Raw genomic sequence first — 25,389 nt, forward strand, 5'->3', positions numbered from 1 at the left:
ACAGAAAATGGATGGAACATAAGACGTATTAATGTTTTCGGGGTTTTTATTTTATTTTTTGTAATATAAGGTTTGGCGCAGGTCCACAATATGTAGTCTTGGGAAGGATTTTAGGATGATAAATCAACAGTAGATGGCCGCTTTGATCAGAGCTTCGTCAGCACGATCAGAGGAATAATACATCCGCTGAGGGCCCATGTGGGGGCGTGGAGAATTGGAGCAGCGTGGTTGAGAGAGAGAAAGAGCGAGCGCGAGACGGTGATCGAGAAGTTACAGCGAAAAAACCTGGATAAATAAATACAGACACCTTACTCTAAAACAGAGTTTTGCTAACACCAAAAAAGGATGACGATGGCTTTCCCCGAAAAAGAAAGGGATGATGCTACGACAACAGACTGCGTGTAACGTTGGTCGCGTTGCGTGTTCCAAGGCAAGTGAGATCGCGACCATATCACGGTCCACTTCCCCCAAAACGTCCACTGCTGAGGGACATTCGGACTCGGATGACAATGAGCCTGATCCGGATTCATCCTTTTCTGGGAGCAGCAGGGCATCCTCCCCTGAGCCCCCAAAAAGTCACGGAAGAGGTAAGAACTTGCTAACTTCAAAGCTAATGTCCATAGCCTGAGCCATGACTCCGTTTACCATTTTTATCATGCAACGTGCACAAATAAGCATGACATTTTGTCCTACAAATGTCCTACACATTTACAAATCATGCATCCTGTAGACAAAAACTTAGATATAGATAACATAGCTAGATTAATTGCTTATATTATTTTTTTTTTTCTGTCGTTCTTTTATTTATAGACAATAGTGCACAAAAATATAATTTTCAGACAATGCAATGTGTGTAATGTTTGAATTTTTTTTTACCTTTCTTCATCGCACTGTAGCAACAACATAAATACTTTGTGGTAATTGTACATATTCTATAACTTGCAGTCAGTGCATCCAGCAGCAGATGCACTCCCACACCTCTTCAAAGGTGGAAAAAGTGTTTTTCCCCACACTGCAGCAATAATATGTTTTATTTTAATGCTAATTGTTTATTTTTTATCATTTACAGGAGGTCCATCAAGGCTGTTCATGGCTGGTCATCTGCTGACTGGGAACCCACAAAAGTCCCACACGCACGCACCCACACATACACACACACACACACACACACACACACACACACACACGCGTTTATAAATTGCTTGTTTTTGTTAGTGGTCAGTATGTTAATATGTATAAGAGCATACAACCAAACACCCGCTGCTGTCAAATCATAAAATCTTTTCTTTTTCTTTGTTCTGAATTTTGTGCACTGTTGGCCTGTATTTTTTTATGTGTTGATTTAAATGTAGGTATGTTACAAAAATTTTGAAAACACCTAATTTTCAAAATATTGGATAGAGGAGTGATACACAAATGAAATGAGCTCTAGATTGTAAGAATCGGATTAAGGATTTGTTGCCACTCTTTATGTCGCAAATTGGCCCAAGTTTTCTTGCCCAGAAATAAATGTAAATCATTAGGAAGTGTGTGACCGAAACATTGACTCTTTGGTAGAAAAATGTCCGTATGTTAGACTTATTATTCCCCCCAAGCTGAGAACAATAGCACACTAGCCAACGACTTGAATACCTTCTACTGCAGATTTGAAAAGGACAGTTTCTTTGGACATCTGTGGTCATGAAGTCCTTTGAACGTCTCGTGCTGGACCACCTCACTAGTGTCACAGGTCCCCTGCTGGACGCCCTGCAGTTTGCCTACCAAGCGAACAGGTCTGCGAATGATGCAGTCAACATGGGACTGGACTTCATCCTAGAACACCTCGACAGTGCAGGGACCTACGCGAGGATCCTGTTCATGGACTTCAGCTCAGCGTTCAACACCATCATCCCTGAACTCCTTTCATCCAAGCTTCTCCAGCTCAGCGTCTCACCTGCCATCTGCCAGTGGATTTACAGCTTTCTGACGGGCAGGACACAGCAGGTCAGGCTGGGGGAGGCATTACCGGCATTACCAGATAACTAGCAACCCTTTACTGCTCAGTGACTTTTTTTTTTTTTTTTTTTGTCAATGTCTTTCTGTCTCCAAAGTGTTCTGTAAATTGACTGTCTGTTGTCATACTAGAGCGGCTCCAACTACCGGAGACAAATTCCTTGTGTGTTTTTGGACATACTTGGCAAATAAAGATGATTCTGATTCTGATTATTAGTTGACACGGAAATGTGATTTTTAAACAGGCCATTTACGATTTTTCAATAGTGGCTTCCGATCGAGCGGGTCAAACTGAGATTTAGATTTACTTCAAACTTCACAGAAAACAAGAATAATAATACTGAGTTACCACCATATAGTTTTTTATCATCTTGGAATTCTATGAACATGATTTTTTTTACGCCGAAATTGAGGAACATTTTCATCTTTGTCAGAACCCCAGAAAATCTCAACTGAATTGAAAATTTCAAAAATTAGGTGGTAAAGGGATTTCCCAAAGACGTAATCTGAAAACAAGTATTACCTGGTGCGAAACAATGAGAAAACGTGGTTTTGGTGGACCTGGAAATTCACGTGCCCGAAATTCGGCACTGCAAAGCAGAAAGAGATTGGCGGACGTTTTTCTGGATTTACTGTTTACCTTAGTGCATTGATTGTGTATAAAGTGTCTCTGGAGTGGTGGATTGATGCTTGTGGTTATATTCTTGGATAATACAGCCCAATCCTCCTTAGGACGTTAAAAATTTCCTTTCCTCTTTCTTCAGGAGATGCTCTATGTCGTCTTAATATTGTCTTTAATAAAAACCCACTTCACCTTAAATCGGTGAGTACTCAAACTACTGTTTTTACGGTAAGCACAGAAATAGCATCCGCCATTCAGCCAGAAATTGGTGTACCAACACAAGAACTAAATATCAACTCAGGTATCGGTACTCAAAAATGTTAACATCAAATTTCAGAATCAATCAACTTTTATTTAATAACTGTTTATTAACCTTATTGTTGTTTATTTGGCATTGTATAATACCACACTCAGGGTTGGCACTGGGTCATGAAACCGCTTACCCAATGTGGCTAAACCGTTTAAAAATCTGCTAGCCACACTTGTCACATCACATGTAGTTATGTGACTAAACCTTTGGCCACACTTAGCCAGTCCTCGTCACTGGGAACCCGATAAGCTTGTAACGATGTGGGCCCAATCAAAACTACCTAGTCATCAATCAGGACTAGGGCTGTACGCTTTGGGAAAATACTCTAATTGGGGTTTGTTTCATTTAAAAAAATGTTTTTTTAACTATTGCGGTTTCGATTTAGCATGCAACATTTGTGGCAAGTTTAAGTTGAGTATGATTCACTAAACACAAGGAGTAAATTATTCTACAGTATGTTATGATGAATTGATATGAATAACAAATCTTTATTTTCCAGCAGCTGGATGGCGGCTCTCTGGAGAATCCACTCTATGACGAATTGAAGCATTTTACGAAGTGGGGGGAAAAAAAATAAACCACTGACACAGCAGAATGAGAGCGTTCAACGTAACTTTTATCAGGAAGGGGTTTTGACATTGACGATTTTGATTCGCCAGTTTGTGTAACGTATTCACTTCGCTACATCCTGTTTCTATTAGCCATTGGCCAGGTGGCGAACAGGCAGCGCGAACACTGCCCACCTAGACATCCTCGTCGTTTTGGGTTGTATTTATCATTGGCCCAACACTGCGTGCGTCTGCAATAAATGTCTGTGTGAAACATGGTCCCAGCATAGCTTTTAGACAGACATGTTTTTCCCCAGCCCTAGTTTTATGCATTACATAGGTTAAAATGAGTCTGTGACATGGTTTAAATTTGACATCTATGGAGTTTATCAATCGAATGCAAAAGGTAATAAACGGCACAAGGCTTACAAACGGCCTGATCAGATTTCTATATGTGACGTAGGTAGTTACTAATTGTTCAAATACATGCCCTTTTAGTGGTTGGTTCCCCCCACTCACCTCAGCCGAATGGCAACACAACATTTCCGGGTTTTAAGCAAGCAAGTCTCATCCACCGCCAAGCCATACAAATACACTCTATAAAGTTTGCATTTTTTTTGTTTTACTTTTTTAAAAACTAATTTATGATGTAACTGTGGCTGAAATAGTGAAGCTTGTCGTCAAAATCTGCGTATGAATGTTCAAAATAAGTGAATGGGAGCGTTGGATGAAACTAACCTCAAAGTATCCTTTTTATTTTCACCCATGTCCTTTCAGCTCACGTTCTCTATTAGTGGCCCAACAATCTCAACACTTTGTGAATTGTTTTGAACAATGAAAATAAGACAACAAAGGATAATGCGACTTCACTATAAACGCACAAGCCTCAAGATGCTGTGATATTGACAAGGGCTAATCAGCGCAAAGTACCCATGCTTCATCTCCCTATCCTGCTGTGAACTCTTTCCTTCACGCAATTCACTAACATGAATTTGAATTTTTCGACTGCTTGTAATTAACTTCACAGTTTCACCTGCACTCAGGGCGCTGCTTGTGGTCAACTTTGTCAAGAAAAATACTCGCTCATTTTATGAGATATCACTCTGAAGAAAAAAAAAACATAGGTTGTAATTCTTGTTAAATCAGGCTTTGTTACAAAAGTAACAATTTCTGTTTCAAAAATCCCACGAAATCATCTGACACATTTGCAGTTAAATAAAAACTGACCATCCATCTTCTTCTTCTCTTTGTGTTTATTCGCGGCTCTTATCTTTTTTGAGGGTTTTTGAAGAACTTACAACTGTTTCTGATATAGCGCCACACCGACGCAATTGCAGTTGGAAAATGACGCTGGGCAGGCAATGTTTTCTTTACGATATCAGAGCTTCTCAGCATGGAGGCGGCCCAGAATTTGGCAGAGGCAGCTGCCTTCAAAATTCATACACGGCGAAAACCCTGTCACAGATGAAATTACAGTACATGATTCACAAAAGCTGCCAAACACGAAACTTATATCTACCCTTAACTTTGCTTTGGGATTGTCCCAATATTTCTTTTTTTCCTGTCAAGCGTTAAAACATTCATATCATACATTTTAGTCTGTGTAATATTTTATGGGGGTCATTACCAACTACAGTAAGTATCAGAGTTTTCAACGTTTTTGTTTAGTTGAGGATTGATAAGAATCATCACAGTGACGCAAACCAACCACTTGGTTTTTCCTCTGCGTGGAAGGCTGGCCGAAACCTGATTTCTTTTCATGCAGATACAAAGAGTGCAGAGAGCAGCTCACTGTGTTTATCCAAAGGCCAGATGTCCCTGCACGCTGCTGACGCCTCCACCTTCACCGCCACATAGATATTGTGTCCTGAATGGGATGTAGTCAATCTTGATTTTCATGTGGATTTGGCTTATCGAGGTCAGCATGTAGCACCTGAACCTACTGTACCTCTTTCTGGGTTCTGGAACATGCATCGTGGTTTGAATGTACAGTATGTACGGCAGGATGGGATGACAGATGAGGATTGCTGTAAAGACATTAAATTAGTATTTATAATTACTTGTTGTGGCGGCACGGTGGACGACTGGTTAGAGCATCAGCCTCACAGTTCTGAGGACCCGGGTTCAATCCCCGGCCCCGACTGTGTGGAGTTTGCATGTTCTCCTCGTGCCTGCGTGGGTTTTCTCCGGGCACTCCGGTTTCCTCCCACATCCCAAAAACATGCATAAATTGGAGACTCTAAATTGCCCGTAGGTGTGCATGTGAGTGCGAATGGTTGTCTGTTTGTATGTGCCCTGCGATTGGCTGGCAACCAGTTCAGGGTGTACCCCGCCTCCTGCCCGATGACAGCTGGGATAGGCTCCAGCACGCCTGCGACCCTAGTGAGGAGAAGCGGCTCAGAAAATGGATGGATCAGAAATGACTTGTTGTGGAGTGTCATGTCTGACAGTAATTTTAAAATCCCATCGACTGGACAAGTCAGGTTCTTTGTTAGGATTAGGATTTTAGGCTATTTTCTTCTGTCAAAATTTGCATGTTTATGTTGGAGAAACCTGCTGCAATGTTTGGTCCAGTTTTTTAGTTTTTGCCCCTTACGTCTGAATAGCAATGTGTTTAAGAAGGCAGTGGTGGTTGTCTTTTTCTCTCATTAATTTGTGCAACCTTTTTGTGCTTGTTTCGTCAGATAAGTAACGAAATCTTGCTAAAGTGCCGACTGGAATGCAGGATTCAGGAAGCTGCACTCCATAAAAAAAATCCATTCCAATTTAATCCCCATCCTTTCCTTGAAATGTCTGCATGACACTTGTAGAATCACCAAAATAAAAGTGTTTCCTGTGTGGAACTCCTGAAAGTAAACTGGGTGATTTGTTTGAAGACTGAAGGGAGCATTGAACCTCTGGAGCGAGCAACCAGCAACGATGCTGGCTGCCATTTGCAGCCCTTTCCTTGCACATATGCGTGAGAACAGCAATCTCTGTACAGGATCAACTGGAACTAAATGTTTTCAAATCAAGATAATATCCCCCTTTGCATTGCCGACATGCTTTAAACTCTCTCGCAGTCTGGCAGATCTCCAAGCTGTGACTGCATTTCCTTACCCCGCCCCTCCCCTCTAATTCTGTTCTGACTCTCTGTGTACCCTAGCGACAGACAACGCTACCGCTCTCAAGAACACTGCACAAGTTGCATATCTAGGGGGCCGTTGAACTGAATTTAAACAAAAATGTGTCTGGGCCATTCATTAACATGACTTCAGCGTTTTTGGTGCCTGAAAACACAAACATGCATATGTTACCTCTAATTGTACATCAGTGAAGGCCATTCAGAGGACAGCTTTGTTTAAGAGGACACGAAATTTGTGTCATGTTTCTTTACACAGTGTCTTTTCCAACTCGTGTCCTTGCATGAATATTACTGTGTTTTCAGCCGTGTTTTCCAAGCACATGTGAACAGGGGATTGTTTTAAAGTCGTGTGTGTCTTGGGTTGTTGTCATGTAAAGATAAACTTGTAAAGACCCAGCAATGGATTCAACATAACAATGACGCACTGGCGTCGGACACTATGAATGCTGCTCATTACCAATGTGACAGCAATGTTTGCCTGGAGTTATATGTGTTCATTTCTCCAATCCCATAATGGCCCATCTTTTGCAAAGACGAAATTGGTGAGAAGAGGGCCTCTCATGGTGTCATATTACACTTGGCTTAAAAAAAGACAAAGTACTGGAAGAAACTTTCCGGCTGCATTTTAAGTACGAGCTTATAGTTGAATATGATACAGGCTTTTTAGTTGGTCAAAGGCAAAACTGACGAGTGGTTGGGGCTGTGTGGTTGGTGGAGGGCTGATCTTTATCTCTGGCCTCACACACACGCAAGGTTTTAGCACTACTCTTGGTCATGTATGGTGATAAACATCAAATTCTAGATTCATGCTTTCCTCTTAACGGGGAACGGAAGTTGTATTAAAATGTTTTGCTTATTTATGTTTTTCACGTAACCCAGTGAACGGTTAGGTTAACTGTAACCCTGACCAATATCCCGCATGTTGCCTGAGGTGGGTGGGTCACTTGACTTGAATCAGACTCACGATACCAATTTTAGGATTTGGGACTTACTTATGATAGACTTGACTTCGACTTGAAACACATGACTTCAGAAGTCCAGCTATCCCAGCTATCTTCTGGCGAGAGGCGGGGTACACCCTGAACTGGTCACCAGCCAATCGCAGGGCACATATAAACAAACAACCATTCGCACTCGCATTCACACCTTTGGGCAATTTAGAGTCTTCAAGTCAGCCTACCGCACATGTTTTGGGGAAGTGGGAGGAAACCGGAGTACCCGGAGAGAACCCACGCAGCACGGGGAGAACATGGAAACTCCACACAGGGGGGGCCGGGTATATATATATATATATATATATATTCGGTCCTCAGAACTGTGAGTCAGATGTGCCAACCAGTCGTTCACCGTGCCGCCATATATATATATAAACTCAATAGTCTCATAGTAATGTTACAAGTAGTTGTGCATTGTAGAGGACTAGGATTTATTACAATTTATGTAAAGTCTCCTGCCTTAACTTATCTTTGAAACACATTTGCTCCATTTGTCTCCATTTGGTAAAACCTTCTCTTCTCTGTCCCGTGTGTGTGTGAGACACAGCATTGTGGATGCATTGCACAGCTTTTACTGCGTGCTGATTGCTGTTACCCCGTGCAGTGACTGTGCACGGGTAACCGATCAGGTGGTGCTGTGGGCAGGACAATGCTGGAAAGAGAAGTCACACACAGAGATGCTCGCTGCCGCTGCATCGGAGCCAAAATAACCCAGTATTAAATTATCGGCTGTCGGCTATCACTAATGAAAGTGATATACTTCCTGTGGTTTCTGATGATATTATTAGTAGTGCATTCAAAGGCTGCAATGCAGGTCTGTGTGGGAAGGTGGGGTGTCCTTCCTTCCCTAATGAGTTGGTGTGACTGGACTGGACGGTCCATTTGGGGAAAGGCCACTTCCAGGGATATTCCCGTAGTGGCCATCCACACCAGGGAAGTTATTTCGTAATTGATTGCTTACAAAAGGACAACAAAAGCTCAACACAGATGCAGGAAGGATGATTGTTTTGTTTTGGGTTTTTTTGTGCATGTGAGACATTTCAATTAGACGCCAGTAAGACGACTATATAGCCTCATGGTTGTGCTAGACAAAAAAAAGTCAAAGACTTGTTTGACGTTTTAATGACTGTACCTCTCCCCTAATAGATCATGCTACACCCAACCCCACTCCATCTCCAATTGGAGGAAATAAAACCTCTGGCTAATATTTTGTTCGCATACATTTAATCCTTTAAACTAGAGAGTCACTCAGTAGAGCCCAGATCTCCGCCAAGGGCTTGCATTCTGAAATATGTGCGTCTGACTTGTTTGAATAAAAATCATGACATACTGTTATACTCCAGCCGTGTAGGTGCCTGTGCTGTGCATTTAAAAGGTTCAAAGGGCCAAAGCTTTTTCAGCACAGCTCCATCTAGATGTGGTAGATCTCTGCCCCCACACGGCCTCCAAGATGGTAGACTGTAACAACAAAAAAGTGTTCAGTCAGTAATCTGCACCAATCTGCACTTCTTTCTCCCATCAGCCTCACTCTTGGACAGAGTCGTGTGGAAATTGTTGATTTAGAACAAATGCCAACTGTTATCAAAAAAACGAAGCATTGTGCTTGGCGAAGGTAATAAACAAAATGATCTCCCAAGTTTTCCATAAACTACAATAGTCTTAAATTGCAGCCTAATGGGAAGCGCCTCAAGTGTACTGAAAAGCAACTCCGCCCATAACAGCGATGTGCTTCAACAATAGTGGCACAAGATGCCAAAGTAAATACGCAGCCGTGAACCTGACTCGTCGCTGGCCTCAATGTGCAAGAGGAAAAGCATTGCAGCATGTGCACTCAAACAGTTTGGAGTCACAACTAGCTCTTAATCAGTTTAAATGTGGTTGGTGATTTGGTTTGTGGTAGGGAAAAATAAGTGGTTTCCTATTACCTTTTGTTCTTTACCTCTTTAAGGACATCCCATGAAAGGGGGGATTACAAGACGAGTTCTGTCTCAAACAAGCCAAGGCACATTTTTTTGCTCTCCTGCCACTGTGTGGATAATCACACAAGCAGTCAACATGTTCAAACTTAGCAACTTAGTTTACTTTAAATTGCAAAACTATGAATACTAAGGCCTCTAAGTATCCCACTTATGATGTTTACCCTTTTTGCTCTTGCAGCGACAATAAAGAAGAGCACCAGCAGTGGATTTCCTGGAGCAAACGGGCCAAATGGCAACAACTTGGCGACCAAAGGCTTCTCTGAAGGAGACCTGCTGCTTCAGGTAATAGACAGTGCCAAGTCCAATTATCCTGGGAAACTAGGTTTATTTTTTCATTTTTTTTAATGTAGCCTTTGCATTCTCTGCTATGTTGGCAAATGTTATTTTAGAGTGTATTTGTGTGTAGCACTATCCACTCACCAGTAGGGTTGTGCATCGAGAATCGATTGGAACCGGGACTAACATTCCAGTTCTCCCGGAATGGTTCAAATAAAAAAAAAATTGGTTCCCAGTTTAAATGCCTACAGTCTGTCGACTCCAACGAAGAAAGTGGCGAAAACCAATGAAGAAGAAAGTGCACGAAGACGTACTTGTGCCCAACCGTGGCGGAGAACAAAATTGTTCCTTAACTTCTTTCAAATAAATGACCAGTCGCCTCAGTGCAACACTTGGAATAAGATTATATTGTGAAAAGGAGGCTTTGTGTATAAGTCTGAGGTGCTACCTCCCGCTCCGAGCCTCAGCCTACACCGCGCGGAACTTAAGTTAAGTCAATTGGGTGAGTGTGAAACAATACAATACATCTATGCCAACATTGAGGCCGCTAACAAGTTGAAAGGTGGGTTGCACTCTTGCACTTTTTAGCATTTATTTTAGTCGTCACCCCAGCGTAAGAGCTGATGACAGACAAAAATAAAATATAAACAGTCGCATTACAAGCTTAACATTAAGCTAAAACTTCAAAGGTCTAACTAGCAACTTAACATCACAACGGATTGGGACAAAATTCACGTAAACGTCTCACAGTATCAGAAACACTAACCTTGTGCTTCATTGGTGGGTAAGTAAAGGAGTCATCGTTTTATCAAACATTCTGTCTGTAAAAAAGGTAGTTAGTTTAATATTTTGGTTACCTTATTTAGCAATATTACATACATGCAAACCAGTCGCGTTTTGGTGAAATTCGCCGTTTTGAACTCAAAATAGGCCATTTATGTGAATCGTACAGATCCGATGAGTTTTTCCTGGGGGTGGTAGCCGTCGCTGTCGTCATCATAGGCTGTTTCGTACTCCTTGAACGCTGGCAGCTAGATCCATTCCACACATCCACCATCCACACACAGATGTAATGTATGACTAATACTCTGTGGCGGACTAATATGCGAAAGCACATCGGCCTGAGGTTCCGCCTGTGCGCTCGGGACCTGCTTTGGAGTCACAGGAGTTGACGACACCAGAAGAAAACACTTCCGCCGCTTCAGCTGTTAAGAAGTAGCGGTACTTTTACTCCGTTTCAATGATCTAAATGTCGCACGCTACTTTTATTAATCAATTATTGCTTATTTATCAACTATTTCGTGCGAGAGACTTCGACTTCCGCATTGGGTGCTGTTTGCGCCAATCCAGTTTTAGCGCGAGTGACGTTTAAGTCTAGTTCACCAATCAAACGACACAAGAAAGTCACATGATCTCACACAATGTCTTCTATTGGGCTTCCCGGGCATTAACACTAGATAAGCCATCCCGGCTGATTATCGTGCCTACGTGGCGGCCATTTTGGGAAGGTCGTTGTTACCATGAAGGCTACGGCTCGCTAATCATCTTCACATTTAGGCGAACAAAAACAAGAGCTTTCATGTATTGTTGTATTTGTCTGGCACTATCTGCCCAAATGTGGATATTTCATCCCACTTATAACTTGAGAAAACACCGTGCAGTAAAAAAAACATTTTATTATTTTTATTTTATTGATGTTCATTACTCACTATTTACTCAGTACTTGAGTAATTATTTCACTGTGCACTTTTTACTCATACTCAGGTAATTTTTTGGAGGAGTACTTTTACTTGAGTCACATTATCGTCAAGTAACAGTTCACTTACTTGAGTAGAATGTTTGGCTACTCTCCCCACCTCTGGAGCGGACATCCTCTATTGCTACGCTTAACGTTTAAGCAACATTTTTTGCTCATCAGATCAGCCAGTGTCGTATTTGTTGCACTGGTCTTTTGTATTTTCGTGTTGAGGTTGTAGTCCCAGCGGAACTGCGAAGCACACGTAACATCGGCGACAAGAGCTGATCTGCAAGTACATCTTGTATTAATTAGGAAACCCACCTACAATTATCTAATTACTTCATGGATGTTCATGTTAAATGTATTAAGAGACGGAGCTATATTAGGGTTTATGTCACAACGCAGAATGAGCTAACTTCAACTTCAGAAATGGCCCCAAAAAAAAAAAAACTTCATATTTTCCTGGAGGATGCATTTGGGATTAGCCTTTGAAGTTGGTAATAGTGAAAAATGACGTGAAGCAGACAATGATTTTAGTCAATTATTTTCGAGAATGAGAGCGCTGAAAGAGGAGGAATGCTATTCATGTGGCACAGCTTGAAACAGGCACCAGGTGCAGGTGGAGATGGGCCTGGCTCAAGCTGGAGGCCAAAACAAAAAAAGCAAAGAAATTAGGCAAATTGAATATATATCTTAGATATGTACATCAACAGGCGGCACGGTGGACGACTGGTTAGAGCGTCAGCCTCACAGTTCTGAGGACCCGGGTTCAATCCCCGGCCCCACCTGTGTGGAGTTTGCATGCTCTCCCCGTGCCTGCGTGGGTTTTCTCCGGTTTCCTCCCACATCCCAAAAACATGCATCAATTGTAGACTCTAAAATTGCCTGTAGGTATGACTGTGCGTGCGAATGGTTGTTTGTTTGTATGTGCCCTGCGATTGGCTGGCAACCAGTTCAGGGTGTACCCCGCCTCCTGCCCGATGATAGCTGGGATAGGCTCCAGCATGCCCGCGACCCTAGTGAGGAGAAGCGGCTCAGAAAATGGATGGATGTACATCAACATGTACTTGAGCGGTGTCAATAAATGTTTTTCTGCTTGAAGTCTTCCAGATTGCTTAATTCATGTTAAAATCCCCAAAATTGCAGGGGCCCGGTGATCCCCTAAGAAGCCCCTACAATGTTTTTTTTTTTTTTTGGTCTGTCACCTTTTTCATGCCTTTGGTGTTTGCATGTATGATCAAAGGCAATCGTAATCTTTGAATGTATTGTTAAATAAATACTTCTTCGACAGTGTTAGTAAAAACTGAGTGTTATATTTGTAAAGGCAGAATTATCTGGATATAATAGGATATATCCAGAAACAACTGTAACTTGAAACTTTAGTGTGACTACTTGTTCACACGGCAGGCGCTGAATGGCTTTGTGCTGGTGGTCACATCCGAGGGGTCCGTGTTCTACACGTCGCCCACCATCAAGGAGTACCTGGGCTTCCAGCAGGTGAATGTGGCTCTTGAACCTTTTTTTCTTTTTAAAAAAATCTTCCCTGTTCAGCTGCATGGCCATGCAGAATGGTGGATTTTTATGCCTTTTGTGCTGGAACATTTTTGCTGTGCAACAGGGGAGTTTGAAATACTGCCTCTGCTTATATTTTAATTACTCTGATGTTTATTGAAAATGCAGCCAAGAGAAAAAGGTTTTAGGGAGGGGACAGAGAGAGAGACAGAATGGATAAAGGGAATAGGGGTGCGAACCACAGCAGAACAATAGTCTAGATATTTGACCACATGTAACAGTACAAAAGTCAAATCGTTTTCTTATTTGTGGACGGGGGCGGGTGGACCTGGTGAGGACACACAACAACTAACCAACAGAGCAAGATGAGAGAGGACAGAAAAAGGCAGGGCAGGACAGCATGTGGGAAATGAGGCCCCAGGAGTCAGGTCAAAAGAAATGTGAATACCCACTACCCACCCTAATACTGTGGTTACCTGGGGCCTCATGTACAAAGACTTGCCTGTATTCCTTACTGAAACATGGCGTACGCTCAAATCCAGAAAACGTTGTACGCACAAAAATATCCAGATGTATGAATCTGTGCGTCCGCATAAATCCAAGCACATTTCCTTCGTATATCCCAATCAACGTAGAATTGAGCGCACCTTTGAGTAGCTGAGCCCTCCCTATCCTGTATGCAAATCATATTTAAAGGAACCCTGCACCTGAGATCTCGGGATCTCTCTGCATGATCAGAAAAAAAGGAAATTGAGCAAGGTAATGAAGAAAAATATTTTTTCTGAATGTGAAGTTGGTCAATGAAGTGGAGGTGCGCAAGAAAATCCTCTTTGGCACGCTCTCCTCCGGCGTGAACAAGCGAAACAGAAGCGAATGGGACAGCGTGTGTGGGGCTGTCAATGCTGAGGGGTCAGAACAGCGCACACGCTGAACTGAAAAAGAAGTGGTCAGACATAAAGGTGGATGTGAAGCTGAGGACAGCTGCCCACCGCCAAAGTGTGCCCAAAACAGGCGGAGGAATCGGCACCGAGGGCTTCATCCTGTTTGAGGAGAGAGTCGGTGCAATCATGGGCGACACTGCTCTCTCAGGGGTGGTGGGAGCACATGTGGCTGACTCTGATCACCTCACAAGGTAAATACCATGTATTTTTATAACTCACAACAAATGTGTTCATCCAGTAATTTACACTCAGCCCTATGAGATTAAGGTTAATCCGTAAATGTTGTATGTATGGTATTTGTATAAAATCTTTTGAATTCAAAGCACATGAGGATATCGAAAACTGTGACTCCTGTTTGATTACTCAATTCATTATTTTAATACACAGGAGAGGACACGCAGTCGCAGCCACGTGCTACATGTTCGGGGATTCGTCCATTGTCCCCGGTGTCTCTAGTGTCACAGATACAGAGGATTCCTCCAGCGTCACTCACTGAAAAAAAAAAAAAAAAAAAAAAAAAAAAAAAAAAAGAGTCCTTTGAATGTCCTTAATTTGAACATGGACATCGGTTGCACATGATTAAAATGGGTTAAAATGACATAATTTACCCCTCCTAAAAAAAAATTCATTTTAACAGATTTCAATCATATCCAACCATTGTAAATGTTCAAATTCAATTCAAAGGATTATTTTTTTCAGTGCTGGCATCACTGGTGTCACATACGCGGAGGTTTCGTCCACCGTTCCTTTGCGTCTCCTCCGGCATCCCCGACGCAATTGCACTCCAACAACCGGCTGCTGCTGCCCGCCCGACTGGCCATGTCCTCACCTGTGCTGTGCTGGAGTTACGAGATTGTAAGGGCAATAGGCGGCATAAATAAACCAGCTTGATCAATTTATAGGTGTCCTCACACAATCAGTGATTCATTAAATACACTGGTCAACAAGTGAATTCCGAGTCCTTGCTTCTTTTACATTGATGAAATCAAATGTTGTCGGGCATTAATTGTTCATCAGTGCTCATGTGTCTCTGATGTGCAGATTTATTATAAACAGTTTCCAGCATCTCCTTTAATTGTCGCCAGACCACCAACTGCTGCAGAAACGTGCGTACGCCTGCACATTTCCACGGTCATTTCACTCTTGATACATCTGAACTTTGCCGTGAAAAAGAACATACGCCACGTTTTTGTGCATATGCACCTTTTGTACATTAGGCCCCAGGGCCCCGACTGGCAATCATTATCCCGGTCCCGTGATCGTGTGTGGTGGGGTGTCGTGCATTAAAATTGGGGAGACTGGTGGGGGTGAGGCGAGATGGTCATGAGGCAATGATGATCCGCAACTGTCACACCCACCCAGCCAGCTCCCCAAAGCATGTGCGAATGTATGTGGAGCATTAAACATTTGCGGGGGAAAGGCAAGGCGGGCCAGGGAGCAGGCCGGAGTGCAAGAACACTTGGCAGAGTGTCCTCTTGAGCCCGACACTGCCCTACCCCCACTGATAGGTGTATGATGCATTCAAGCTGGAGGACCGGCAAGGCAGAGAAGGGGGGCTACCAGACCGAAGGCCAGCACAGATGTGCCAGGACCCGGCCCGACGTCCGCCTCATCATGCCTCGTGCCAGCCCCCCAAGGGACCCTGAATGAGATGTGAATGTGCCCAATGTGTGAAATATGTAGTGTGATTAATAAAAATCTGCTGTCTGTGAAGTAAAAAGCTAGACTCCTGCGGGCCCAAGCCCATGGAGAAACACGGATCAGCCCCTCCCACCCCACAGCTAATCTCCCCAGCCATCACCACCACCCAACCACCAGAACAGGCCACAGAAGGCAGGCCCGACCATGGCGGGAGGCGGCAACACCTTACCATAGGCCCCGAAGTCTGCGAGAGTGGGGAAATGACCATGGCAGAGCGCCCCAGGAGAGGGAAGAGGAGGACACAGCCCCGGGGTGGACCTGGAGACCAGGACGAGGCCCCTGGAGTGGGGCCAACAGGCACCTCCCCAGCAACCAGGCACCGAGAGCAGCCCCGGGACCGGCCCCTCCCAGGAAGGCAACACAGACAAAACTCGACCCAAGAAGAGGAGGGGGAAAGAGGCCCACACCGCAGATCCGGAGACAGAAGGCAAGGGGTTCAAGTACATGCAAGTGACCCTATGGCGTGCGCAGGAGTCTAAAATGAGAAAAGATATGATTTGGTCCCATTACATTATTTACATTACACATTACATTTCTGTATGACATTCTTTCCCAGGCAGACAAGAATCAAGCTTCATCATTTTAATGAAAGGTGACCAGTTTTTCTTAGTTATCCATTTGGTTATTACGCTTAGCAGAGATATTTTCTAGTTTTACAGTATATACTCTATGACAAGATTTTGCAATTGGTTAATGTTGATCGTTTGTTTATCTTTCCAGTTTAACAGGTTTTTTATAGCGATTGCGATTACTAATATTGGTAGAGCAAGTTTATTAGGATGATCGATACCTTTTACATCACCTGATAAAGATTAGGAGAAATTGGAATACTACAGTTCAAAACTGAAGAGAGTTTCTTTGCAACTAGTGACCAGAACTGCTGTGCAGGTGTACAGTCCCAAAGAACGCGTCTGGAATGTTTTCAGTACAATGTTTGATTTTGAATAGCCTATTTTATGCATACTGTATTGTGTAATGTGTGATATATGGAGTACTTTAAACTGGATTAGCTGCAAATTGTTTTTTTGTCATTGAGAATGTATTTCTGCAGATTTGCGTCCAGTATTCATTGTCAGTTGGGACTGAGGGGTCTTTTTCCCATTTTGTGATAAGTGTATTGAATTAGTACTTAAGATTAATTTGTTTTTGTTTATTTTGTGAGAGTAGTCCAACTATTTCAGGAACAAAAACGCGTAGTTCTAATTCATTCACGCGTGTTAAATCTTTTGGGGCACGCTAGTCTCACTTTATAGTATTGAAGAAAGTTACCACCTCTAATTTGAAATAAGATTTCACAGGACATTAATGCATTATTCTTGAATCTGTGATGTCGGAGGTCAATTCCACTTTGTTCCCATGTGCTGCAGTAAAGGGGTATTTTGCTCATATCAAAATCGGGATTGTGTCAGATTAGGGAGGTATGACCCGGTGCTGACTGAGATTGTGTGGTTTCTCGACTTTTCCACCAAGCTGATAAAGTGGCTGCAATAATCGGATTTTTAAAACAATTGTGGCATTTGAGACCTGTGCTGATAATGGGAGGTCTGAAATTTTAGTGCTATTGCAGTCTATATGTTCTAGTTCCAGCCAAGATTGTTGTTCAACCATTGAATGAGGTACTGTATTTGGCTAGCTAAGTAATACTGTTTGAAATTGGGTGCGCCAAGTCCCTGTTCTGTTTTACTTTTTCTGATAGGCTAATTGTTTTTTTCTTATTTTTACAGTACAAATTTTAAATGGAAGAGTCTAGCATTTGGAACCACTTTAATGTGGGTTTGCATGATGGTATCATTGAAAAATAGTTAATTTAAGGTAACGTTTTCATTTTCACGGTAGCTATACACCCTAAAAGTGAGATCGGTAAACTGTTCCAACATTTTAAATCACTTTTTTTTCCCAATAGACGTATGTGATTTAGATTTAACTCTGTACGTTTTGACATATTAATAACTAGATATTTGATATTCGCTGTCGGAGTAGGAAAGTTTGGATTTTGCTCTGCAGGATTCCATGAGTTAGTCATTATAGGGAGTATTGTTGATTTTAACCAATTGATAGCATATTCTGATAATTGCTAAAATGTCTTAATGAGGTTCAAAACTGTTTGATGTGATGACTTGGATTCTTGTCAATAAAGCATATCATCGGTGTATAGCTTGAGGGATATTTCGGTTATTGATAAAAGTTTCAATGTCGTTTTTAGTCAGCTTATTGTGAGATGACTAAGCTACTGTAGTAGTTGTAGAACATATCCTGTGGTGATTGAGTAAATTTGCCATTTGAATCTCATATTGTTGTAATCAGTGTTTTTTTCTTTGTTACGTTGAAGTTGGTTTGCGAGAAATATTCCTGATTTATTATTGTGCTCCTCTTGAACCTTTTTAGCGCACTATGGAATTAAGTAGACTGTCACTGACATGGTCTTCCCTCGCATAGTCCGACGTGGTCCACCAGAGCGTGTTCGAGCTCATCCACACAGACGACCGCGCTACATTCAGGCAGAACCTCCACTTTGCTCTAAACCCACCTGACACATGTGGAGAAGGTACGTAGCCTTGGATCTCTCAACATTCTCAGGCACAGGATTTTGCACCACAACGCCATTCTAAGTTTAAAAAAAAAAAATCTGATGCAATTTTAATTGGAGTTCTTCAGGAAAATGTTTAGAGTACATTTTAAAGTCAAGTATAATTCATAACTGTCTCATAACACTGACCTCAACAAATGTGGATGAATAGACCAAAATAATTGCACAGACACTATCTTGTTCAAAGAAGTTTGGAAGCTGCTATAGCTCCAAAGGGGGGACAGCTCTCTTTCTTCACATTTCACTAACTGTAGGTGGACTGTTTCCCCAGCACTTTTATCGTGGACTTTATTTTGGATGACAATACTCCAACATCCATGCTAAGTAGCAACCAGTCAATTTAAAATGGGGTTCCTTAGGAAAATGTTTGAGGTCCATTAGTTTTCTATAAAGGTGGAACCTCCCGCAAGTTAAAAAAATAAATAAATACATTTAAAGGCAAATAATTGCAGAAATGTTAGTGACCTCCAAAAACGCTATGAAAAAAACCTGCCATAGACACAGAAGCGTGGAAGCTCGTATAGCGGCAAAGGAAGGAGCTCCACATTTTCTTCACTTTTCACTTCCAGTAGGTGGTATCTAAATACTTTGGTGTCTATGTACAGTTGTGGAATGTAGTATAATGGTCCTGAGGGGTAATATCAGTTCCTAGGTGCCAAAAGTCCATGGTGGACTTCATGTAACCCCGATTTGAAGCGGTTTTCAAAAACGGTGCTTATACAACCAAATATTAGTTGAGTAATTGACAGTTTTACAGTATGCAATAAATGCTTGGAATTTGTAAAGTACAGCCTTATATTCATTTTTCTTTACTTTTTGTAAACCATTAACACATTTGATAATTTTGAGGGTGTTCAAATAGAAATGTACGGCATTTGTGTGTATGGAATGAATAGCTACAATAAGGATTTTGAGCTTTACTCACTGTACTATGAAATGACTGGTGCGGGCTTCTCGTGTTATCAGGCCTGGAGGGATGCATGAGCACAGAGTTCTACAACCCTGATCAACTTCCTCCAGAGAACTCGTCTTTCCTAGAGAGAAGTTTTGTGTGTCGCTTCCGTTGCCTCCTGGACAACTCGTCTGGCTTTTTAGTGAGAAACAGTATCACATACATATGTCCTAAAAATTTGCTTCATTTAATTGTACAGTTTTTTCCTGTCATCTATGCGCCAGGCTCTCAAGTTCCAGGGACGACTCAAGTACCTGCATGGCCAAAGCGTCGTCAGGGACAACGGGTCCCACGGCAAATCGCAGCTCGCACTCTTCGCCATCGCCACGCCCGTGCAGTCACCGTCCATTGTGGAGATCCGCTCCAAAATGTTGCTCTTTCAGACAAAGCACAAGTTGGACTTCACACCTCTTGGTGTCGACAACAGGTGAAACAGAAAGCTTCGATCTCCCACCTTTTTTTTTTTTTTCATGCGCCCTCTGTCACGTTTGTGCAGGTTGGAGTCAAAACTTGGAGGACCCAAGTGCAGGGAAGCAGGGAGGACAGGCAGGAGTGCAGAAATTACAAAAAAAAATTATTTACAAAAACGGGCAACCAAGGCACATGGAAGAAAAAAAAAAGTCCCAAAACCAATAAAGTAACAAAGAAACACTTTAGTAAACTCAAAACAGGAAACAAGACTTAACTAGTGATATAAATTAGTGAAACAACTAATGATGACAATGAACCGACAAGCACTGAAAGAAACCAGGGAACTAAATACAAACAAATTGATGAGACGAGGAACACCTTGACAAGACGAGTGGCTGGAGGGAGCTGATTGGTTGACATTAGTTGGGTGGCGGCCGCAGCCGCCAGGGAACAGGAACGGGAGCCTGCCGTGGAGCAGGAACGGAATCTGCAGTTGCTTCCTCAGTCTGCCACCATAGAGGTGTGGGAACACAGCAAACAAGAGGGGCAGAGGGCACAGGAACTCGGGAAGGTGAACTAGGAAACACGGGTGGTACGAGACGAGGCGATGAAATAGACATGGAACGAGGTGACTTGGGGGCAGGTTTGGACAGAGGTGACTTTAGAGCCGTGGAATGAGGTGTGGAAACTGGTGAAAAATGTTGTGACTTTGAAACCGTGTGGGGGAAACAGGTGAAAAGGACAGACGAAAGAACGATATGGCTTACTGGCGGAGGGCAGGTTTGGTCAGCAGGCTGAGGGCGCTGGGAGGCAGACTGGCGGCGTTCGGGGCGACGCCGTGTGTTTCCTTATGGGTCCTTTTGTGCTCGGTTCATTCTGTCACGTTCGGGCTTTCACGGTGTTATAAGGGAAGTCAAAACGCAGAGGACCCAAGTGCAGGGAAGCAGGGAGGCAAGGCAGAAGTGCAGGAATTTAAAAATTGGAATTTCCCCAAAAAAAGGTAAACAAGTTGGAAAAATCCAACTAAACAAAGTCCCAAAACCAATAATCAAAGTAACAAAGAAACACTTAAGTAAACCCAAAACAAGAAACAAGACTTCACTAGTGATATAACTTAGTGAAATAACTGACGACATGGACAATGAACCAACAAGCATTGAAAGAAACCAGGGAACTAAATACAAACAAATTGACGATACAACGAAGAACACCTGGACAAGCCACAAGTGGCTGGAGGGAGCTGACTGGTTGACACAAGGTAGAGGGTTAACGAGAACACGTGGACACAAGAACTAAATGAGCACAAGACATGAACAAAATGGGACACAGGAAAACATGAAACAAAACTAAGTATAATGTAAACTAAAATACAGACCATGACACCCTCTGTGAAATTGTGTGATCTCGTGTCTTTCTCTGTAGGGGGAAGATTATTTTGGGCTACTCGGAGACAGAGCTGTGCATGAAAGGCTCCGGCTACCAGTTCATCCACGCCGCTGACATGATGTATTGTGCAGACAATCATTTGCGCAGTATGTCAATTTCGCTACTTGAATTAAAAAACTCGTCAACTCCTTCCACTGCTAACTACAGAACACTGTGTACGTGTGTGTGTGTGTGTCCGTGCGTTTCACAGTGATAAAAACTGGAGACAGCGGCCTGACGACTTTCCGTCTCCTGAGTAAGTCAGGAAGCTGGGTTTGGGTCAAAGCCAACGCCAAGCTGATCTACAAAGGAGGAAGACCTGACTTCATCATCGCCTATCAGCGAGCTTTAGTGTGAGTGTTGCACTCCTAAATAGTTATACTCCTATTAACTAGTATACAGTGGAACATCAAAAAAAAAAAAAAAATACATTTGTTTTATGTATTTTTTGTTTTACCTCCCAGTACCTCCAGTTTCTTCAGATTTTGAAATAATGGGAATAGAACAAACTGTTGCCATAATAAAACCAACATTTTTTACAGAGTCATCTGTTAAGTAATATTACCTCAGCCAAATGTTACGGAACCTTCTGTATTTCGTTACGGAACTCACTGAACGTTGACTCGGTACGGCCGAAACACTGACTGTTCCAGATATTGGGAGGAAAAAAAAATCTAGCCTCTGACATTACCAGCGCGTCCACATTGAACAGCTGCTTGATGCATGCTATTTTATTACGTACCCCAGCTGCCAAGCCATGGAGGCAAAAGTTCTCTTTGGGTCTGGAGTCAATACATTTTAAGCCACTGATCATCGTCTCCATGGTAGTGAATAAGATACACTTCTTACAATGCTTCTTACAAAAGTGTCACAAAGGGAGGACGAGAAATTGATAGGTGAAGACTATGTCAAAGCTATGCTAATTGCTAAGCTACCGTTACAAGCAGTCCCAAAACATAGAAATCATTTATTTGGTGAAACAATACACTTGTCACATAGGTCTGGCTGGCACCGCGTTTTTGCGGAGAATAACCAACTTTTAACAACAAAATAATAGGCTTTACATGATCAGGACTTTTGGGGTTTAGAAAAACGATAACTGATCACCAATCCGATCACAAGATGTGTCCATTTAAATGACTTGTTCATTTACTGTTTATACTTGTGTACTGTATACTGAGTATTTTCAAATGTATTCTCTAATCAGGTCATGTATTCTAGTCAGTCAGGTCAAACCAACATTACAACATGACAGAAAAAAATTAATTAATTGAGTTACTTTTGTGTAATTAAATTACTTCACACACACCGAAACTTTAGAGCATGATTCAACAGAACGCCGGCATGTTTACGTACAACCGTTTGTGCTAGCACTAGCTTGCTAGGCTACATAACGTTTTGGTGCCTGCTTGCGAGCCGTATCGTATTAAAAGTATGTGAACATACCTCAAGCAATCCTTGAATGAAAGTCCTCTCCCGAGCACTGTTGACCACCAGCACACGTTTTTCCCCATTTTGTTCTTATAATATACACGCCGTGATTTATTGTTGTTGTCATCGCCATGGCAGCGAGTGTATCCGGTCATCTTTGAGTTGACAAGATAAGCCCAGTGATCGTAAAAGACGGGATGCTGTGGCATCGGAATACAAGATTTTATCGTGAAAATCGTGAAAGACCAAATTTGTCTTGTCTGATCCACGCATTACGTGTTGTCTGTCTCAGACGTGTTGTCTGTCCCACACTGCCGACATGTTTATTTTTTTTTTTCTTTAAATAACTTTACTGGTTGTCAGATATGTAGAGTACTATGTCAAAAGACATGCGACAAGGATTAAAATAAACTAGCTTTTTGATTCAGCTATACTGTACACGATGGCAATGCAGAGTAAATGTCTTTCGCAGAGCCGATCAATTATGTCATTGATCATATCGGCAAATTATGACATTAAAGCCGAGCAGCATAAAGTGCTAATTATCGGCCGATACCGATCAAGCTGTCCAGATCGGTGTAAAGTCTACAAAATAACAGGCCAATTAATCCGTGTTTAGAGATATAAATAGAAAATAATACACGTCTGAACCGGAAATGAATTAGTACGTCACTGCACACGTCACTTCAGAATGTGGGCAGGTTAAAAGTACGTTATTTTTACTAATAAATATTTATGATATAAGGTAAGATAACCTTTATTAGTCCCACAATAGTAAGATTCGCATCATTTTAGCAGTAATTGTGGATATAGGAAATATAAATATGAGCCGTAATTTCTCGTGTATAATGCGTATTCCCCCCCCCCCCCCCCAAAATTGTCAAAAGTCAATAGTGCGCATTATAAATAGGTATAGGGGCAAATGGGAAAAAACTTTCACATTTTATAAATGAATGCTCCTATCTAGTGGTTATGAAAAAGCTGTACACTTTCATTCCAAAATGCCACCGCCACCTAGTGGTTATAAAAAAGGTGTAGCCTACACTTTCATTCCAATATAACAGGGGTACGTACGTATGACTGCATATATGTACAGTTGTGCTCATAAGTTTACATACCCTGGCAGAATTTGTGAAATATTGTTTTTTTTCTTTAATGACAGATGACTGAACAACAACCATCATTAATTTCTCTGTGGTTATGTTTTGTTGAATGATAATGCTTTTCTGAAATGCTTGACCATTTAATTTGAATCCCATTAAAATAAAATTAAATGTGTTTCGCCTGGTCCTTGATGTTTTTTTCAAATTGTACCCATCTTACAAATTCTGCCTGGGTAATCAAACAGGAGCACAACTGTGTGTTTTCTATCCATCCATCCATCCATTTTCTGAGCCACTTCTCCTCACTAGGGTCGCGGGCGTGCTGGAGCCTATCCCAGCTGTCATCGGGCAGGAGGCGGGGTACACCCTGAACTGGTTGCCAGCCAATCGCAGGGCACATACAAACAAACAACCATCCGCACTCACATTCACACCTACAGGCAATTTTGAGTCTCCAATTAATGCATGTTTTTGGGATGTGGGAGGAAACCGGAGTGCCCGGAGAAAACCCACGTAGGCACTGGGAGAACATGCAAACTCCACACAGGGGGGGCCGGGGATTGAATCCGGGTCCTCAGAACTGTGAGGCTGACGCTCTAATCAGTCGGCCACCGTGCCGCCTGTGTGTTTTCTAATTTAAAAAATACAAGTAGGGCTGTGAATTTCAAAATACGAGCCAGGTCAATAAAAAAGAAAGTATTACGTGTTCAAATAAAGTGCTGAACTTCAGAATAATTCTTTGAAAAAAACTAACAAAATACAGATAATACGTCATGTTTTGATCATATGGTAGATGCAAAATAATGCATTGTAAAAATGCATTACACATAGGTAGAAGGGTTTTCCAGAATGTTGAGGTCAACTTTGGGGGTGCATATGATACATGGGTGCGAATTATACACGAGAAATTACGGTAATATAAATAGCATGCAAGAGAAGATGTAAAATTTCTTCTTACATGTACTTGTACGCGTACAAGAAATACATTGCACAAAATAGAAACAAAAATTATTGTCCATACATAAACTATCCACTTAAGTCTATCAGCAATGTTATTTGTTTGTTTGCAAAATAGTGCGGAGTTTTAATTTTGATGTTTGAGACCTGATTAATCTGTTTTAACGAACTTTTTATTTATTTTTTGTTTTTTTTTGTTACCAGGGTTGAAAACAGAATCAACAAAGGTGAATAATCCATAGACACAAATATTTTGATAATGGAATGTCCAAATCTCATATACTGTACTGGTACTTTGATTCAGGCTGCAACTACGACCACCATTACAAGGTTGATGTAATAAAAACATTAAAATGACAAATATTGAGGCCATAATTTATTAACTATTATGACTGTCGCACGGAAATGTTCTTGACAACATTTTTAAAATATGGAAATTCAGACAAATGTGGACAAATTGTTCTGGAAGTGAATATTTATAGGTTGGCAGCTCTGTACTTGACTCATACAGGTGTAAAAACAAGTTAACCATTGCTAAAATATTACAGATGTATGTATTGTTGAGACCACTCAACAAAAAAAAAAACACTTGCTCGGAGTTAATCGTTTGATACTTTCCGAACTGAGCTCTTACTGTATATGCTCCTACAGTTGATATAAAAAGTCTCCATACCACTCTTCAAATGCCACTGGGTTTTTGTGTAAAAAGTTTGCCCATTCAAGACTTTTTCCACCTTTACTGTGACTTATAACTTCCATCCATCCATTTTCTACACCGCTTATCC

At 41.8% G+C, this 25,389-nt stretch overlaps 1 protein-coding gene across 2 annotated transcripts in view; it reads left to right on the forward strand.

Annotated features, from left to right (window-relative positions):
* The window catches only part of LOC133410654 (aryl hydrocarbon receptor-like), a 68,871-nt gene that overhangs the window by 31,349 nt on the left and 12,133 nt on the right, over positions 1 to 25,389 (forward strand). For both annotated transcript variants that reach the window (XM_061692068.1, XM_061692069.1), the window contains exons 3-9: positions 9,749 to 9,852; positions 12,992 to 13,081; positions 18,175 to 18,283; positions 19,292 to 19,419; positions 19,502 to 19,704; positions 21,111 to 21,220; positions 21,325 to 21,466. In XM_061692068.1, the coding sequence (XP_061548052.1) occupies positions 9,749 to 9,852; positions 12,992 to 13,081; positions 18,175 to 18,283; positions 19,292 to 19,419; positions 19,502 to 19,704; positions 21,111 to 21,220; positions 21,325 to 21,466 (886 nt within the window). The remainder of the gene's footprint in view (positions 1 to 9,748; positions 9,853 to 12,991; positions 13,082 to 18,174; positions 18,284 to 19,291; positions 19,420 to 19,501; positions 19,705 to 21,110; positions 21,221 to 21,324; positions 21,467 to 25,389) is intronic.

This window comes from Phycodurus eques, chromosome 12, assembly GCF_024500275.1.
Source record: "Phycodurus eques isolate BA_2022a chromosome 12, UOR_Pequ_1.1, whole genome shotgun sequence".
NCBI lineage: Eukaryota > Metazoa > Chordata > Actinopteri > Syngnathiformes > Syngnathidae > Phycodurus > Phycodurus eques.